The sequence below is a fragment of the Pagrus pagrus genome (assembly GCF_965226575.1).
Source record: "Pagrus pagrus genome assembly, chromosome: 9".
Lineage (NCBI taxonomy): Eukaryota > Metazoa > Chordata > Actinopteri > Spariformes > Sparidae > Pagrus > Pagrus pagrus.
In genome coordinates, this window is record NC_140193.1 from 4,925,305 (window position 1) to 4,940,492 (window position 15,188).

General features: G+C 40.7%; 5 protein-coding genes across 6 annotated transcripts in view; 3 read left to right on the top strand and 2 right to left on the bottom strand.

The window, feature by feature from the left end:
- Window positions 1-101: 101 nt before the first annotated feature.
- Window positions 102-9,549, top strand: adat3 (adenosine deaminase tRNA specific 3). 2 transcript variants are annotated; one of them, XM_084362080.1, is made up of 2 exons: window positions 102-191; window positions 7,768-9,549. In XM_084362080.1, the coding sequence occupies exon 2, from the start codon at window positions 7,783-7,785 to the stop codon at window positions 8,812-8,814; it is 1,032 nt and encodes a 343-aa protein (XP_084218206.1). In that variant the 5' UTR covers window positions 102-191; window positions 7,768-7,782; the 3' UTR covers window positions 8,815-9,549. The 2 variants fall into 2 exon arrangements, with proteins under 2 accessions (XP_084218206.1, XP_084218207.1); XM_084362081.1 differs by lacking the exon at window positions 102-191 and adding an exon at window positions 3,845-3,971.
- pms1 (PMS1 homolog 1, mismatch repair system component) overlaps window positions 103-15,188 on the top strand; it is a 35,512-nt gene continuing 20,426 nt past the window's right edge. The window contains exon 1 of the mRNA XM_084362078.1: window positions 103-191. The gene's annotated coding sequence lies outside the window, so the exon portion shown is untranslated. The remainder of the gene's footprint in view (window positions 192-15,188) is intronic.
- On the bottom strand, window positions 1,055-3,693 carry osgepl1 (O-sialoglycoprotein endopeptidase-like 1). The gene is made up of 7 exons (XM_084362079.1): window positions 3,228-3,693; window positions 2,759-3,146; window positions 2,478-2,682; window positions 1,903-2,051; window positions 1,562-1,692; window positions 1,414-1,485; window positions 1,055-1,289 (listed from the first exon to the last, which is right to left on the bottom strand). The coding sequence occupies exons 1-7, from the start codon at window positions 3,437-3,439 to the stop codon at window positions 1,205-1,207; spliced, it is 1,242 nt and encodes a 413-aa protein (XP_084218205.1). The 5' UTR covers window positions 3,440-3,693; the 3' UTR covers window positions 1,055-1,204.
- alkbh6 (alkB homolog 6) lies at window positions 3,999-5,878 on the top strand. Its single transcript, XM_084362082.1, has 2 exons — window positions 3,999-4,766; window positions 5,003-5,878. The coding sequence occupies exon 2, from the start codon at window positions 5,008-5,010 to the stop codon at window positions 5,713-5,715; it is 708 nt and encodes a 235-aa protein (XP_084218208.1). The 5' UTR covers window positions 3,999-4,766; window positions 5,003-5,007; the 3' UTR covers window positions 5,716-5,878.
- On the bottom strand, window positions 9,845-15,083 carry ormdl1 (ORMDL sphingolipid biosynthesis regulator 1). Its single transcript, XM_084362083.1, has 4 exons — window positions 14,992-15,083; window positions 12,804-12,983; window positions 11,176-11,327; window positions 9,845-10,761 (listed from the first exon to the last, which is right to left on the bottom strand). Exons 2-4 carry the CDS (start codon window positions 12,975-12,977, stop codon window positions 10,626-10,628), a joined length of 462 nt encoding a protein of 153 aa, XP_084218209.1. The 5' UTR covers window positions 12,978-12,983; window positions 14,992-15,083; the 3' UTR covers window positions 9,845-10,625.

Consider the following 15,188-nt stretch of genomic DNA (forward strand, 5'->3'; position numbering starts at 1 on the left):
CTGGGTGTTATATGTGCAGTGACTGATGGTCGTTGTTTGTTTCTCCAGAACGAGCAGTAGAGCGGTGAGACGGGCTCTGGGTCAACACGAGAGGAGCCAGGAGCTGAATGTGAGGGAAGAGGAACAGGCTGCCGAGGACGACACAGCCGCTGGAACTGTAGCAGGACGACGGTTTCACCTGCTCAGAGAGGGTAACTGTACTAACCCTAACCCGACTATTCATCGTACAGCTGTCTTTATTGGTTATTGTTACGCTAATAAACCCTTTTTTTAAATTACACTCATAGTTTTGGTTTTAACTCTGCTCACCGCTCATTTTTAAAGAACCTGTTGGGTGTTTTTATGGAGTCCTAGGGCTCCTTTGAACTAGGTGGCATTGTCAGTGTTTTAACTATATTTACTATGTACTTTTTTTTGACTATTTTTAACTGTAGTGGGTTCCATTACATTCTATTATCTACTCCTATTTTGGGGATGATTGATTCAGAGCGTAGGTCACACTTATACTGATTTTGACTCTTTATTAAGTTAAAGGTGGTAATTATGGTTACCCAATAGACCACAATCACACAGTGGCCATTTTCCCCCACTAAGGGTGGGAAGCACCTGCAACTCATCAGAATACAGTTAACTTTTTTATTGCATATTAATAACATAATCCTGTAACAACAAACAACAAAATCAAATAGGAGTGCATACATCAAAACTTCAGACAAATCTTAAATTTTAAGATGTTAACTCTTCCGTGGTGTTTATAACCTTCAGGTTGTTTCTTCAAACATCAAGATGTTCAAATATTGTGTGTTATTTCACATTAACGCCGCATCTACTGTGTAAAACTTCTTTCTTGCGACAAGAACAAGGAACACATTTGTAAAATTGTCAGAGCCTTGTAATTTATGATAGTCTAATTTAATTAAGATGAGCTCATTCTTTAAAAAATACAAAAAATATGGCTTTATTGTTTAAAAGTCCAGTTGCAGCAAACCAAGAAGATTTTACTTTGGTGGATCTTTAATTTTCAGGCAGTTTTTAAGGGATATTTAAAAATAAAAAAGTCAACTCAGATGTATAATAACACATTTATTTATAAACAGCTGCTTAATGTGTTTATACATATATATTATATACACAGTATATACCTTGAACTCAGACAATCCAGGAGTGACAGAAGTTTTTTTTTGCACTGAACAGAACAAAACAGTCAGTTGGGGATCTTCACCCTGACTGACCGAAGCCTGATGGCCGCTGCCTTCACCTCTGCTGTCATGTCAACCCCCAGCGGTGCCCTGCAATACAACAATGATGTGGGCCAATACAGATTTTAATTAGCAGTCCATAGAAATTAACCTAGAATTCAATTTACACTCCAGTGAAAGTTAAAATAAGACCCTGTAATCAGCGTTGACTCACTTTGGCTCGTAGCAGACGTCCACATTTGGAGGCAGTATCCCTTTCCCTTCTCTCAGGCGTTCAACACCGTTCCTGAGTAGAAAAAGAAAAATGCACGTTCAGTGGGACAAATCATCCAATCAGATTCACTGAGGGTCAGTATACACACCATGCGATCATCACTCCGTTGTCAGTGCAGAATTTGGCTGGAGGACAGAGCAGCTGTAGTCCCGTCGCCTCAGCGATGATGCTCAAAGCTTTACGGATGTACTGATTGCTTGCAACTCCTCCAGACAGCACCTGTCAAAAAAGAGTTCAATGATGAACACTTCAAATCTATATTTGCAATTTTCTCTGATTTAAAGGATGAGGCTGCCAGGTATTAGTTTATATTTGTCTTAAAATAGGACTAAACAGGGCATTTGTTGGGGACTATTTTCAGATGGGGATTAACTGATTACTTGATTAATTGAGTTGATTTCTCACATTAAGACATTATTTTTCACTCACCAAGGTGGGACTGCTTGATGGCAGCAGGCCGTTAGCTTTACAGAACAAGATGGCTCGATGTGTTCGCTTTGCAAGATGAGAGGCGACTGTGTGCTGTGTGGCAGCTGCAATATCATCCACACACGATAACAGAGTCCCTTGTTCTTTACCTACAGAGGGAGACAAATCTAGTTTCTGTCAACCTGTAACCAGACGGGGAAGCTAGTAGACAAAGAGGCCAAGTACAATTTTACTTTTTTCTTTTCGAAACCTCCATCCATCTTGTATTTTGTATCTTTGACATTTTTTAGACCAAACATCTACTGATTAATCAAAAAAACATTTACAGATTCATCAACAGCATGCCAAGTTTTTTTTTGCATCTATGTATTTATTCTTTTCAACATTTCCCAAAATGATTTTTAATTTATTTTTTTTTTTTTTGCTCAGGTGGAAAAAAAACATTAGTATTTCCAGGCATTGCAATGCAGAAATGTATGTTTTTATTTACATCTGTGTTGGATAAGTCAAAATGTCTACAGATCTGATCCCTGGTGATGGGATATGGTTGTCTGAGACCTTGTGTCCCCTCTTACCTTCCTCTGCCTCTTTTTTCATTATCGCCATTGTAACTTGATTTCTCAGTCCAGCAAAAGAAAAGCAGCAGTCGTACGTTTGTCCCATAGGTGTCGTGAAATGGAACCTCGTCCTGTCACCATCCTTTGCCAGAAGCTCTATACCCTGTCCTCCACTCAGTGTGGAGCACTGCGGGTGTTTGGTGAGGGACAAACGTCTGGCCACCTGTGAATCCACAAAAGACAATATGTAATTTGTTTATAATCATATATTGAATTAAGTTTCAGTTTCAAGATCTCACTTTATCCAGTGTGTCCCCCGGAGCTTCATCCAGACTGTGACCCAGAAGCAGAAAGTCGTCGACTCCTCTGGCCACAGCGAGGAGCGAGTGACCACCAGAGACGAGCAGCACCAGGAAGGGGAAGGCGACAGGTTGAAGCATCCTGACGGTGAGGGCGTGGGCCTCCATGTGGTGGATGGGGATGAAGGGCTTGTTGTGCTGCCTCACAAACCTCTGACTGAACTCAAGGCCGATGCCCAAGCTCAAGGCCAGGCCTGGCTTCACAGTGGTGGCCACAGCTGAGAGCTGGCTGGGGTCCACGTTGCTCCTCTCCAAAGCCTCCTGGACCACACGCTCTATGTTTTCTCTGTGGAGCTGCTGGGCCACCGTGGGGATGATGCCACCAGTCCTGCAGCATTCAAGAAGGAAATAATGCGTCACAAAAAGCCTTAAAGCAAGGATCCTGATATGATACAACTCTGACACTCACCTGAGATGCACATCTTTCTGTGAATGTAGAGACTCTCCAAGTATTTTACCGGTCTCGTCCAGAACAGCAGCTCCAGTGTCATCACAGCTTGTCTCAATGCCCAGAACTAGCCTGGAGGACGCTGCTTTTCCACATGAAGGAGAGCCAAAACATGTGTGTCTAAACTGGAGCAGCCTGTGCAGAATCTTTGCTTTTGTCGGGAGCATAGCCATGAATCTTATATTACCCAACTGTGAGTTCAAATAGTCAAAGAAATAAAGGTGACCTCACATTAGTTCCCATTGGACTTTAAGCTCACAAAACAAAAGAAAATGGAGACAAACATGGCACATCATTATGTTAAAGTTCAGAGCAACGACCCAAAAAAAAGACAAAACACGAAGTTTAAGAAGTTAACAGCAGAAAACACAAGTGTACTGAGTGATCTGTCCTCACTGGTATTTCGCTTCCGTGTAGCTGTGTCACATGTAAATAATTCCGTGTACCGGCAAATTTGTGAACTCCGTTTAAGTACCTTAAAGACACTTGCAAAAAAAATTGGGCCACCATCTTAACATTAAACCTGTTAAACGTATACTTTTTAAACGCGAATAATTTGTAAACCCGTTTAGAAAATAAAGCCCGGGTCCAAAAGTTTGACGCTTTCAGTTAGGGGACATTTTAGTCTGATGCACAGGGATGAAAGCATGGAGTCGAGCGGCTAGCTGGAATTTTTAACCAAGCAGTAGTTTTCACCTAAAAGAGGTAAAGATGATTTTGTGTCAGTTCGTAGTTGAAATCTGTGTGTTTTTAATTTTGTGTACGTAACGGCCCTGTGCTGTGTGTGTAACAAACATGGCGCCGCTTCAGAATTTGAATTTTAGCTTTTTCCATCTAGTGGGCCCGTGTTACCTTCAGGGACAGCAGAAATATGGTATTTCTTACAAAGCAACACAATAACTTCAGTAATTAACTAGTATATTGATGGGAAAGCTGGCAGAGTTGAAGTGAAATTTGCTAAAACAGTCATTTTCATACAAAGGCAACAAAATAATATAACATTTGATGAAACGATAACGTAAATTGCACGTAAGTTACTGGCATTAATATTGTATGTAAGGGCATGACCAAACAAAGATTATTTGAGTGATCAATATAAAGAATTGTCATTAAAAAACTGGTTCTTAAAACGTCCTTAAGGAAATGATCGTGACAAAAAGCAATTTTATTTTGGATGCGTGTAAAAATCGTTTTTACAACTAGAAACCTCATAAATCCCACACCACTAAAAGCACCATTACGTCCACTTGTACGTGATTTTACCATTAAGGCTTTTTCTTTCGCATTTCGGCTTTTTCAAGGCAAAAAGGAGAAACCAGTTCATATTTCATAGGTTTCGGCGAACTTCTAATGGATTATACAACATGTTTGTATTTATTTCTTGTGTTGTAGATAAAGGGTTAATGTGTAAAGGGCTTTAGGAATCCAAAGGATGCTAATGCTAGCAGCGTAGCTACCCGGAAATGGCTTGGTGGTGATGTGACTGCTGCTGTCGACAAGGCAAGTCCTGCTGTTAGCATCAAGATACAATTCCACTATTATTCGTTAATTATATAACTGTATGTTTTAATACATATAGTAGACGTTTTAGTAATCTATTCAGTCAGAGTTGATCTTTCCAAACGTGGCTGTGGTCCACTCTACTCCCTGTTAGCCACTATAAGAGAGGTTAGCCAGCATTAGCATTTCTTTTAAAGTTGGGTTTTAACGAGCATTTCATGTTGACTTTTCTAAAGGAGGCATGGAACAGCCAGCATGTATTTTGGAGGACTTGAAGCAGTTTGTCGTAAAAGATGCCCCACCAACAGTGTATTACATCCCAGATTTCATAACAGAGGATGAGGAGTCCTACCTTCAGCAGCAGGTGTATAAATCTCCAAAAACTAAATGGACTCAGCTGTCAGGGAGAAGGCTTCAGAACTGGGGAGGGTTACCACATCCAAAAGGCATGCTGGCGGAGAAGATGCCTGACTGGCTCCAGACGTACTGTGAGAAAATCTCCTCTCTGGGTGCCTTCAGTGGGAAAACGGCCAACCATGTGTTGGTGAATGAGTATAAACAAGGAGAAGGGATTATGCCTCATGAAGACGGCCCTCTGTACCACCCCACCGTCACCACCATCAGCCTGGGCTCTCACACCCTCCTTGACTTCTACTCTCCTATCAGCAGCCTGGAGGAGGGTGACACACCGCAGACGGAGGAGAACCGCTTCCTCTTCTCGCTGCTGGTGAAGCCTCGCAGTCTCCTGATCCTGCAGGATGAAATGTACCAAAGGCTGCTTCACGGCATCCGGCCCTGTGATCAGGACACACTGACGGACAAGGTGGTGAACCTGTCTGCTGCCGGGGCCCAGCCAGGAGAGACTCTGACCCGAGGAACCAGAGTGTCGCTGACCATTAGACATGTGCCTAAAGTTATGAAGACGAGGCTTATACTGGGGAGGAAGTGAAGAAAGGACTGCATGTTGGCCTGAGAGTTTTCTATGGAACTACATGCTGCTTTTGCTCCTGAAGCATAATATCAACGGGAATCTCCTGCAGGCTGCTTTATGACTTATTTTCACATGTGTCTTTAAGGGATCACTTCTAGCTTAATTAAAAATCTGTGCTGCACCTCTGGAGCTGTAGTGGATTGTCTGGACATTATGAAAGGTGACTTTCAACTATAAATTGATTAAACTATAGATTAATCTCTAGAATGTAAACAGTAATATCTGGATCAAATAAGGACAGAAGGATGGTGTCTAACACATTTCTTAAAAAACTTCAGCATGAATGTTCAAGGATTCAGTTTATCCTGGAAAGCATGTTCTGTGTGTGCAACTCTGAAGCTCCAACAACCAGATGTTTGGCATTTTCAGTTGATGACTGTAATTATTATTAATTTTTTAAAACTGGAATCAAGTTTCGTTCATTTATCAGCTTCTTGTTTCAACACTACAGACATAAAATCATTACTGGCTGTGTTTTTGAATGCATTGTTTACTAGAACCTCGTTAAATTCCAAGTTTACTGATTAAATGCAGTGATTTCCTTTGAGACAATAAAGTGCATTGTTAAATGAAAATATGCTGCCTCCGTTACATAACTTTGTCTCGTGTTCCACATTTGAGGGATCATTGCAAATATGTTAGCTTATGTGTATACATTCTGTGTATATAAAAAAAAAAATTCACTCTCTATTATCAATATCGGCCCTAAAATCTTGTCTTGGTCAGACTCTGTTGTTTATGGCTTTGTTTATTCAAGGGCTATAACTAAGAGTCTGACTGATATACAAGCATGTCCAAGAAAAGTGGAGAGATCGAGACCGGTATCAGAAATGCCTCCGATAGCGTTATTATGTGAGTCCATGCACTGATTTGACACAATGTTATTTATTTATTAAAGTGTCATGTACACCTGTATGTTAACCATTTTTTTAACGGCACAAGTAGCCAATATCCATAAACAGCAAGAGACATGTCAGAAAACTTACATGTGTTGATATCTGTGCTCTTTTTCAGTTCTGCCTGACTCTTAAACTAGATGAAAAATATTTTTTTAACACACAGGACTCAGATCAGTACCTGGAATTTGCAATTTTGCAAGTCCAGGTATTTAGAATTGGTGTCAGGAAGGAAAAAGGGTATTGGATCATCACTACTTTTCACAGGTGTATACATGAAATTGCAGTTTTGAAATGCTAAAAAATGTTTCAAGTAATTAAAAAAACTTTTAATTACATAGTTTGTCCATCAGAGGGCATTGATGTTGTTTATAACTGTAAACTGTCCTGCTGAGTGCACGTTTAATAACCAAAGTTAAGGGCTACTTACCCACTAAATCCACTTTACTGTAACTAACTGTTATTTTCACTGTCACTTTCTATCTTTTGTTTTTATTGTTGAATCCCCCAAGGGTTGCACTTTTTTATTGAACTCTGGCATCATTATTTTTGGTTAATATTATTCAAACTTGCCTTACCTGCAAAAAGCCACAAGAATGAAGTCAATCTGTGGTGATAAAATGAATGTACTTTTCTAAAGAGAAATTGGAAATGTAAACAACATTTGTCAGGGTATAAAACCAATGATCTGTTGATCCAGATTTACCCGTCAGCGCTGAAAAAATGTTTAAATCAAAGTCTAATTGTGAATTCGGAGCATCGTGACACCTCTATCCTGTTGACAGAAACAACATTTTGTTGCATTTTATTGTAGAAATTAAGAATAACATAATTAAAAGAACTCCTGCACTATATTTAATAATTAAATCTTCAACCATCACAAACTGAAAATGCGTGAAATAACTTGTCCAGTGTGAGTTACAACTGGCTTGTTCATGTTTTGACTTAAAAATCTGCTTAAACTTTTAGGACACAAGCTGCCAGCTGATCTCTTTCACTGAAATATAAATGAAGCAAAGGTCTTTGTTGGTCTTAGTTTCACAACAGAAACACTCTGTCATCATGTTCTCTCTCCTGACTTTGCTTCACTTTGCTGTGAAATCATATTTCACAGGAGAACACAGGAACAATGGAGCCTCAGACGAAACGCTGGAAAGGCTCGGAGTGTGACACCGACTCCTGGGTGGCGTATCCCGTCCTGTCAGATGAGCAGTCACAAGACGTTGAGCTGATCGAAGCTTTCGCTGCGCCCATTGTAGACAAGAAGGAGACATCTCGACTGGTCCGGGAGCTGAACGGCCTCTACCCTCTGAACGACCTCCAGCACATCAAGAGGGTGCGGGCGGTGAAGGAGAAGGGCAGCCTTCATCCTCTGGAGGTCCTCGTCTGCCTCGTCAGTGAGGCACCAGACCTGAAGGAGGTCTCCATCGACTGTCTGCTCCCCTCAGGTGGAGTTAAACATGAAGGACTGGGTCAGCCTTTTGTTGTGAGGGTCCCTGCCCGTCCTCCTTTGACCCGACCCCAGTTTGAGCTGGTGAGCAAACACTGGCCCACCTCGTTTCATGAGGACAAACAGGTGACGGTCGCCCTGAGAGGAGAGCTCTTCAGCTCGCCTCAGAAAGCCAGGATGCACACGTACATGAGGTCTGCTCTGACTGCCGCCAGAGCAGGAAGCGAGCTGGGAATGGAGGCGGTGGGGGCGGTGATGGTCGACCCAGTGATGGAGAGGATCATCGCAGTGGGTCATGACTGCAGAGGTGACCATCCTCTTCATCACGCCGTCATGGTCTGCATTGACCTGGTGGCTCGGAGTCAGGGAGGTGGATGTTACTCTTTTGACAGATATCCTGGCTGCAGCTTTCAGAAACATCCTGATGCAGAAGCGAGTCCTCAGCCGTACATATGCACCGGGTATGACCTCTATGTGACCCGGGAGCCTTGTGTCATGTGTGCCATGGCGCTGGTTCACTCCCGGATAGGTCGCGTCTTCTACGGGACTGCGTCTGCTGACGGCGCCTTCGGCACCAAATATAAAATCCACTCGCAGAAAGATTTGAACCATCGCTTTGAGGTTTATAAAGGAGTGTTGGGGAAGCAGTGTGAGGATCTGAACTGTGTGGACCAACACGTTAAAAAGAACATTTCACAGGAAAGTAGATGATCGTGGACTATAGTGGAAAGTTCTGAGTTTTAGTTAACACAGGTGTAACAACTGGAAGGGATGTTTTATACAAGCATTTTTTTTTTAAATAAGGTTTTTAATCATGTGCTTGTTGTATTGAGAGCACGAGTGGTAGATGAAAACCAAAAACAAACTTAAAGTAGACTTGTTTGAAGGATTAAAGAGAAAGTCGGTGACACTGACGCCTGACTTCAGGTACAGAATTAGCACAATAAAAATGTTAATAATTTGTTGGAGTCAGAAGGAAGAGGTGCACTTCATTTTGCGGCAGATTTGAATCTGGTCATAGTCAGACAAGTTTAACAGATGACAACGTGTGTCTCCTGCAGGAAAGGAAAGCACCATCACCGTCTACAGACAATGTTATAAAGACGCACCAAGTTTCCATCATAAGTTTCTCAGGAGAGTTTGAACACTAAAGTTCAAGCTGGATGTCGGCTAACATGTTGCTCATGTTTCTTTAGAAACTTATTTTAAAGAATTTAAAATCACAAGACTTCAAGTTATAAGAACTTGTGTTTATCATTTCTGAAGTGGTCTGAAAATAAAAATGGAATATTTTTCAAGTACATTTTTTTAGTGTTGGAGAAGCTTTTATTTCCTTGATAAATGTTCACCATATTGATGAACGTTCATTTTATCCTTGTGCAATTTGTTGTAATGCTCCCTTATAACAGCTGTTATCCTGTGTGTGAATTCAGCACCAGGTTTAGACAGGTGTTAACGCCTTTCCTGATAAGCCCCGGTTTGTGTTACTTCACAGGTCAAAGGTTTGTTGTTCGCCACAGCTGAACTTTCTCCTGTCCACACAGTTCATGAGAGCAGCTCGTATCAAAGGGGGGGTTGTAAAATATGTTTAATATCAATACGCCAACTAAAGCAAGTGTTAAATTCCCTCATAATCTGAGAAAATCCTCGACGTAACTGACCTCTCCTTTGTGGGAAGTACACAAATCCCATAATCATTAGCAACCATGCAATGCAGCAATTAATGAGTGATGAAACGAAGTGAGGGCACAAACATTTTAATAAGATTAAGTACAAGACTTCTCAGGAATACTTTGAGCTATGGCCAAACAAAGCAGGACTCGCTGCCTTGATGATAGCAAAAAGTCAAAATCTGAAGAGAGCAGCTACATGAAAGTAAGTTTTATCGACCTCCCTCAGTAAACACTGAACCTGACAACAAGAACTTGTCTCTTTTCTACATACAGGACAAAACATTCACAAAAAAAAAACTGTACAAAGAAAAACGCCTGCCCTTTTCTGATTGAGTTACAAATGAAATGATTCACATACCAAGGAAATCATGCAAATAAGGAGGACTCCACTCTTCACTCAGCATGAATAAGTTCGACACCCATTACAAAATGAGAGTGCACCGATAAACAACAGGCTCCGACCCTCAGGAAGTAAACATCTTTGAAAAATACATCTGGGAACATCTTTGTGGTTAGAAACGGACTCACACTCACAGTTAGTGTTGCCATGTGAAATTGAGGGCAAAGACAGACAAAAATAAACTCAACCAAAAGAGCCTCGCTGCTGCCCGGGCCAGCCCAGGTCAGCGCAGGCCAAAATTACATTATTAAATATTCACATACGTTAGTAATGCATATGGCATCCTGTCATCTACAAACCTGTTTATTTTTTTACATTTCATCTTAAACCTGATAAATCTAAACAGTGACGTTTACACAAACTGTACGACTTAGTACACACATCGGCGGTACACACTACACAGGAATTAACTTGTGTTGCTATGAGGCACAGCAGCATTTTACAATAACTTAATACTTGTTGATGCCGAAGAGTCTGACTCCGTGTAGCTGCGGCAGTTTGGGGATCAGGACGCTCAGCAGTGAGGCCGTGTTTATGACGAAGTGTGTCGTGTCGTACTTTGTGTAGAAACTTGCAAGGAAGTATCTGTGGAGCAGAACAATACGGGTTCACTCAAAAAATAAAGAAATATAATCGCTTCATACAAGAGATATGCATCAAGATAAAACAACGTGTGCAGAACAAGTGTCTGTATAGTAATCCTGCACACTGGGGTTGTTTCTACACCGATCCAAGACCATGTCATTTATTTTTTAAGAAAAGGGACCATGCTACTTCCCAGCAGCGTTTTTGTACGCCTTGTACACAGCAAAACAGCGTTGCAGCATTCTCCTAAACAACTGAAGTAGATATCCGATATAGTTTCTATGCTGTTCAACATTAGAGAGGATGATGAAAGGCTTTTTATGTCTGATAATCAGTGTGACTGTACTAGGGATTTTATACCTTCACTATAAAATATCTAAAAAAAGACAGAATCAAACGATATTTGGTACTTACAGAATGATTGGTGAGATGGTGAAAAACTTTCTAGATGAAGTGAACTGCACGCCGTAGTCGAGCTGCTCCCAATGTGTAAGAAGTCTGGCTTTTCCTTGGTCGGGGGTCTCGAATGGTGTTCCCTTCACTGCGTGCATAAAGACATACATCCCCTGTGGAGACACAAACAGTCAGTAGTTCAGTTAATACAGTCTGTAGAGAACAAAGGCATAACAGACAGATTAAATAAAGTATTTAACTTCCAATTTGTATCCTTCATAAAAACTCTAGCTTTCTAATAATGTTCACAGTGCACAGAAGGTATATAAGGAGTTAAACCATTTCTTGTTTTCTTTGCAAATACAGTTCATAAAGCCTCTGGCTGAAGTACAAAAGTCTGTTTACTTTTACTCTTTTTTTCTCACAAATTAGTGAGAATTAAACTCTATAACCTCTTGTTGCTGCGGGAGTTTTTGTGTCTTTGTTAAAAGGAGTGGTTTTCATCCTTTTTGAAATCGTGACCCCTTGAAAAAATTTGGTTCGTGTTCAGGCCTGCCTCACCTTCACTGGGACTTTTAACTCATAGCAGCCCAGGAGTGACAAAACAGACAGATCCCTGGTAAACACTGCTACTACTTTTTATTCTAAAAAAAGGGAAATTTGCCTTGATTTACTGATTGTCCCACGACCTCGTGTTTACTGTTTTTGATTGTTTTTTGTCCCCTTTTTTGTCCACAGTTCTTATAATGTTCAAAAAAGTGAATGAAAAATGACACTTTGGCTCTCTAAAACAGACCCAACCCAATAATTTTAGAGCTAATTATCACTGGTACGGGCAATGTAGCGTAAAAACCTTTCCCAAGACCAACAAAAGTTTATTTTTAGATTTTATTTTTATCCCCACAACCACCTGGCGACCCCTGGAAAGTAACTCGAGACCAACTTGGGAGTCCTGATCCGCAGGCTGAGAGCCAATGAGTAAAAGAGTGTTTAAGTTAAAGAGTAGAGGCAGAAGAATCTCAACAGAAACAACATCTCCCGCCTGGTTCTGGTTGATAAATACATATTCAAGAGCCAAAAGAAAGGACAGGATGATGCAGATTTATTGCAAAGAAAGCTAACTTGGGAATGTCCAATTACACAAACCCATGAATTCAGCTTTAAATGGAAAACCTGCATTACAGACCGAAAAGTAATAAAAGCTAGAACGCTGACATGTGGCTAAGTCATAATCAGCACACTGCTGTTGTATTGTGTGGAAAACAATAGGCTATAGTTGACCTCAGTCGTTACTGTTAATAGCCTTCCGTATTGGCTGTGATAAACAATCCTTGTTAACTACACCATGTCGTCACACACATGTTCCTTTATTTGAGGCCAGCCATGTAACAATGAAAGGTCAGTTTTGTGGAAATTATCATAATGGGCCACGTGTCAGGCTGCCAGAATGACAGGCTCCCCAAAAATAGAGCAAATCTCAACAAGCACAGGCAAGTCAGGAGGTGAAGACATGAAGCTGTTCGGTTAGTCAAACTGATAAAAGTGCATCTGGAGGTTGATCTGACGATAATCTGATGGCCTAGTTTGTAGGTTTGGTCTGGTGGTGGTGAGCAGCAGCAGCAGCAGAGACAGTGTGAGATATAACTTACAAAGTTGTGTATGACATTAGTGAGCGTCCACACCACCGGCACGCTAAAGAAGGGTATGCTCAAGAGCACAATGTGAAGTATTCCAACACCGAGTGCGTAGGTCAGCCAGATCCCTCGACTGTTCATGACCCGAGTGTTTGGGTTCACCTCACTGTGTGCCACACCCACATTCATTCTGGTCTGTGAACAGAAGACACAAGTATTTACTTAACAATATATCAACTCTCCCTCAAAATGTTTTAAAATAATAAATAAGAAGTCTCCTCCAACAGCAAGTTGACACATGCTCCGCTGTGTCCACATAGTCCCACCTCCTCCAGATGTAAATCAACTTAGTTGTTGTTGTGAAAATTGTGTCTGAACATCTCTCGTCTCCATGTGGTTGACACGGTCACTGTCTTTAGAGATGATGATGAAATGCTTTATGTCTGATAATCAGTGGGAACGACCTAGAATTTCATAATTGTACAATAAAACATCTATAAAATGGTAGGTAACGGCTGAATTTTCATTTTTGGGTGAACTTTTCCTTTGAGTCCTATATATATATATATATATATATATATATATATATATATATATATATATATATATATATATATATATATTTATACACAGATATCTGATCAGTACTCTGCATCGACCGATACACACATTTCAGTTAAGGGAAGGAAATAATGGTGTCATAACATCTCTAGTTTCCACTGTTTTTAGAGATGATGATGAAATGCTTTATTGTGTCTGGTGTGAACAACCTAGAATTTCATAACTGTTCATAAAACATCTACAAAATGGCCAGATGTAATTGGCAGTTGCCGCTCAGCAGCGTACACATGTATGTATGTACATGTTTAAAATCAACAATGATGACATGAAGTTTAACATTTGGGCAAAGTTAAAATATACATTAAGACTTTTTTTTTGTAGATTTTTTTTGTTTAAAAAAAACAACAACAATCGTGTGGTGTTAAATTGCTATATCCATAACAATGTATGTGTGGACGACCTCGCAGGAGACACCAATGTATTTGAATGGTATTTCCTTAGATTTTTTTGGTGTAATTTAAAAGTGTTTTATAGTGTGTGTTGACACAGATCTCACTAAAATCTTAAACATTTTTCAAGGTTTGTTCCCCCCCCATGTCATGCTCATAACTGTACTATAAAACATCTATAAAATGGTTCATTTTTGGCTGTAAAGAGCCCAAAAAACATCAAATACACATCATCAGCAGCATACATCCACGTGCTTCCTGCAGAGGAGTGCAGAAGTTCATCATGCACAGTTTTTCTATGCGAGATACCTTTATTTGAAAAAGTAAATCACACAACACAAGTTCAATTGAAGCACTTTGCCCTCCCTGCAAGTCTAAATAAGATAACAAAAAACATCTTGTGCAATCTTATTGAACTTCGGCCTCCGGCACACTTGGAGCTGCCATGCTGGATTAAAGACCAGAGTTTAAGTTGCAGTCATTCAAGACACATTCACAAGAAGACCAACATTTTGACACCTGTCAACAGTCAAAAACATGCACGCCTTCCCCATGAGTTTGACCTCATTTCACGTCTCAGTCTGACATTACACGAGCCTTTTCATTCAGCCGAATAACTGTCCACAATGACTCCAGTGTGACATGAAGAAATCTGTTGCATCTGGGATGCTGTTGCTCATCTCAGTCGACAGATAAGAGGTTTAAAGTTGATGCAAGATAACGGAACTGATAACAACACCGATTACGTGAAGAAAGTGAGTATCAGCAACCACAGGAATGACTGAGAAAACCGCAAACAATATCTGAAGTTAAAGTTAAACAAAAATCATATGGGCTTTGGTGCTCAAACAACTGTCACTGGCTTAGGCTATTTGCTGATTACTTTTCGTAGCTACACAGCTGCTCAAACACCTTTAGATAAGCAATTACATGCTATGAACTGATAATACTCATTAGTGACTTAATGCGAACGCATGTTATTTATTATCTAATGTCCATCTCGCGTTGTTAAGTAGGTGTGCAACGTCAACATCCCGAGGACATGTTTTCGTTTCCAGCACATAACCCAGACCAACGCACCACTATTCTACACCAAGTTCTTCAGCGTCATCACGTCAGTAAGAAACAGCACGCAGCGCTCCGTGGTTAAAATGAACCCTTTAACAGTCACACACCCAGCAGTGTAAACTTACAGGTAGTAGCGAGCAGTGGAGGTATTTATAGAAACAAACAGCTACGGAGAGAAATGGTTTATCTCCTTGTTGATGTGTGCAGTCAGCGCAGACAGCACGTCGTAGACTGACCCGAGCGGAAGTAGACGTGGTTTCACAGCAGCTTCGACTGGTATTTACTGCCCTCGAGTTGTCTTCTCAGGCTGCGTCCCGCCCCC